Source organism: Rhinolophus hipposideros (genome assembly GCF_964194185.1).
Source record: "Rhinolophus hipposideros genome assembly, chromosome: 6".
Taxonomy (NCBI): domain Eukaryota; kingdom Metazoa; phylum Chordata; class Mammalia; order Chiroptera; family Rhinolophidae; genus Rhinolophus; species Rhinolophus hipposideros.
In genome coordinates this window covers 39,835,108-39,837,990 of record NC_138052.1, presented here as the reverse complement: position 1 = coordinate 39,837,990, position 2,883 = coordinate 39,835,108, and the positions used below count along the sequence as shown (strand labels likewise).

The following is a 2,883-nucleotide window of genomic DNA, read 5'->3' as shown; positions in this document are numbered from 1 at the left end:
TCTTCCCTTCTGTATGATTCCACTTATAAGAGGTAGTAGTCAAAATCATAAAAATAGAAAATATAATGGTGGTTTCCAGGGGCTGGGGGAAGAAGATAATGCAGAGTTATTGTTTAATAAGTATATAATTTCAGTTTTACAAGATGAAAAGTTTTGGAAATGGATGGTGGTGATGGCTGCTCAACAATGTGAATGTATTTAATACCTCTGAAGTATACACTTAAAATTGGTTAAGACAGAGATACGTTTGTTAGATCACTCCTTTCTGTCGGTGGACGCCTCCGAGTAAACATCATTAAAGTTACCCCTCCCGCGGTCGTCATGTCTAAGTCACAGTCTCCCAAAGAGCCTGAACAGCTACGGAAGCTCTTCATCAGAGGTTTGAGCTTTGAAACAACCGTTGAGAGTCTGAGGAGCCATTTTGAGCAATGGGGAACGCTCACAGACTGTATGCTGATGAGAGACCCAAACACCAAGCGCTCCAGAGGCCTTGGGTTTGTCACCTATGCCACTGAGGAGGAGGTGGGTGCAGCCATGAAGGCAAGGCCACACAAGGTGGACGGTAGAGTTGTGGGACCAACGAGGGCTGTCTCAAGAGAAGATTCTCAAAGACCTGGTGCCCACTTAACTGTGAAAAAGATTTTTGTGGGTAGTATTAAAGACGACACTGAAGAACATCACCTAAGAGATGATTTTGAACAGTATGGGAAAATTGAAGTGATTGAAATCATGACTGACCGAGGCAGTGGCAAGAAGAGAGGCTTTGCTTTTGTAACCTTTGATGACCATGACTCTGTAGACAAGATTGTCATTCAGAAATACCATCCTGTGAATGGCCACAACTGTCAAGTAAGGAAAGCCCTATCTAAGCAAGAGATGGCTAGTGCTTCATCCAGTCAAAGAGGTCGAAGTGGTTCTGGAAACTTCAGTGGTGATCGAGGAGGTGGCTTTGGTGGAAATGACAACTTTGGCCGTGGAGGAAACTTCAGTGGTCGAGGTGGCTTTGGAGGCAGTCATGGTGGAGGAGGATATGGTGGCAGTGGGGATGGCTGTAATGGATTTGGTAATGATGGAAGCAATTTTGGAGGTGGTGGAAGCTACAACGATTTTGGCAATTACAACAATCAATCTTCAAATTTTGGACCCATGAAAGGAGGGAACTTTGGAGGCAGAAGCTCTGGCCCCTATGGTGGTGGAGGTCAATACAAACCACAAAACCAAGGTGGCTATGGTGGTTCCAGCAGCAGCAGTAGCTATGGCAGTGGCAGAAGGTTTTAATTACTGCCAGGAAACAAAGCTCAGCAGGAGAGGAGAGCCAGAGAAGTGACAGGGAAGCTACAGGTTACAACAGATTTGTGAACTCAGCCACAGTGGTGGCAGGGCCTTGCTGCTACAAAGAAGACATGTTTTAGACAATACTCACGTGTATGGGCAAAAAACTCGAAGACTGTATTTGTGACTAATTGTATAACAGGTTATTTTAGTTTCTGTTCTGTAGAAAGTGTAAAGCATTCCAACAAAGGATTTTAATGTAGATTTTTTTTTTGCACCCATGCTGTTGATTGCTAAATGTAATAGTCTGATCATGACGCTGAATAAATGTGTCTTTAAAAAAAAATGGTTAAGACAATAAATTTCGTTGTGTATTTTAACACAATAAAAAAGAAAGTAAATGGCTGAAAACAACTCTCAATGTTATGTTATATGAAAATATAAAAAAAGAATGTTGTCTATGTAATTAGAGTTTAATATATATATAAAAAATTTTATTTTGTTCTTTACCAAGATACTGTTTTGCTGCAGCATAAAATTAGAACTATGAATCAGAACACAATAAAATAGATATAATTAAGATATATAGACAAGGAAATTTCACTAGTTTTTAAAATTTAAGATATGTATTATGCTAGATACCGTAGCTGTTAAAACTGTGAATCAGACAGTTCCTGATTAAAGCAGTACAATATACACCAGGACAGACAAACATACACAATACACTAACTCCATAAATGTTACAATAAGCAAATTATGATGGAAGAACAGAAGAAGGTTGCTACTACTTCTATTATAGAATAAATGATATGTGAGCCGGTCCTTGAACTTTGAGTAAGAACTTGACTAGCAGACAGAAATCGTATTCCAAGTACTGGAAGCTACAAGGAAAATCACAGAATGGGTGAATGGGTGTGAAACTAAGGCAAAATTATGTGGCTGAAAAGATAGACTATAATCATACAAAGAAGATCCAAAATTTCCAGTATACAGAGCTAGGACTTTATTTTTTTCTGGAGTTAGTGAGGAATCACTGGTGATTTCTGAGTCAAGAGTGATATTAGACTTCTGCCTCCAGTATGGAAGAATAATTTCATAGTAGGATGATCCTGACACAGAGAATAACAATAAACTCTTGACAGCATACTGAAAAAATAAAATCTGAAGGTACTGGAGAGTGAACAAAAGAAGACAGATTATGAAGGAGAATCAAAACTTGAAGAAAAGGAATGGCACAGAATGAAATTTTCCATTTGTATGACTTTTAGCCTACAATTTTTCTGGCCTTCAGAACCAGAGAGCAGAGTTCAAGGCCACCACTCCCACTAGACAGTAAATGGAAATCTCCAAAAATAGAGAAAGTAGAGGTTGGGCTCCGTATGTAAGATCTGCCCAATTCTCTGGGCGCACACTGAACCTTATATGCATGGACAGACACAAAGCAGCCCACCAAAGATTTTAGTATATGTGCTGCCAAAGAGAGCACAGCCCACCAAAGATTTAAAAAACTAAACTGAGATTTGAGCTGCCACTCAGGCAACACTGTACTTTGAATTCAATCAAGAAATTTGCCTGCTAAAATCAAAATAGCAGCACTCTTTAAACTAATGG

At 39.4% G+C, this 2,883-nt stretch overlaps 1 protein-coding gene across 1 annotated transcript; it reads left to right on the top strand.

Annotated features, from left to right (window-relative positions):
• Positions 1–321: 321 nt before the first annotated feature.
• LOC308498840 (heterogeneous nuclear ribonucleoprotein A1-like) lies at positions 322–1,278 on the top strand (the record flags this gene model as incomplete). Its single annotated transcript, XM_081051576.1, has 1 exon — positions 322–1,278. The coding sequence occupies one exon, from the start codon at positions 322–324 to the stop codon at positions 1,276–1,278; it is 957 nt and encodes a 318-aa protein (XP_080907702.1).
• Between the last annotated feature and the right edge of the window lie 1,605 nt (positions 1,279–2,883).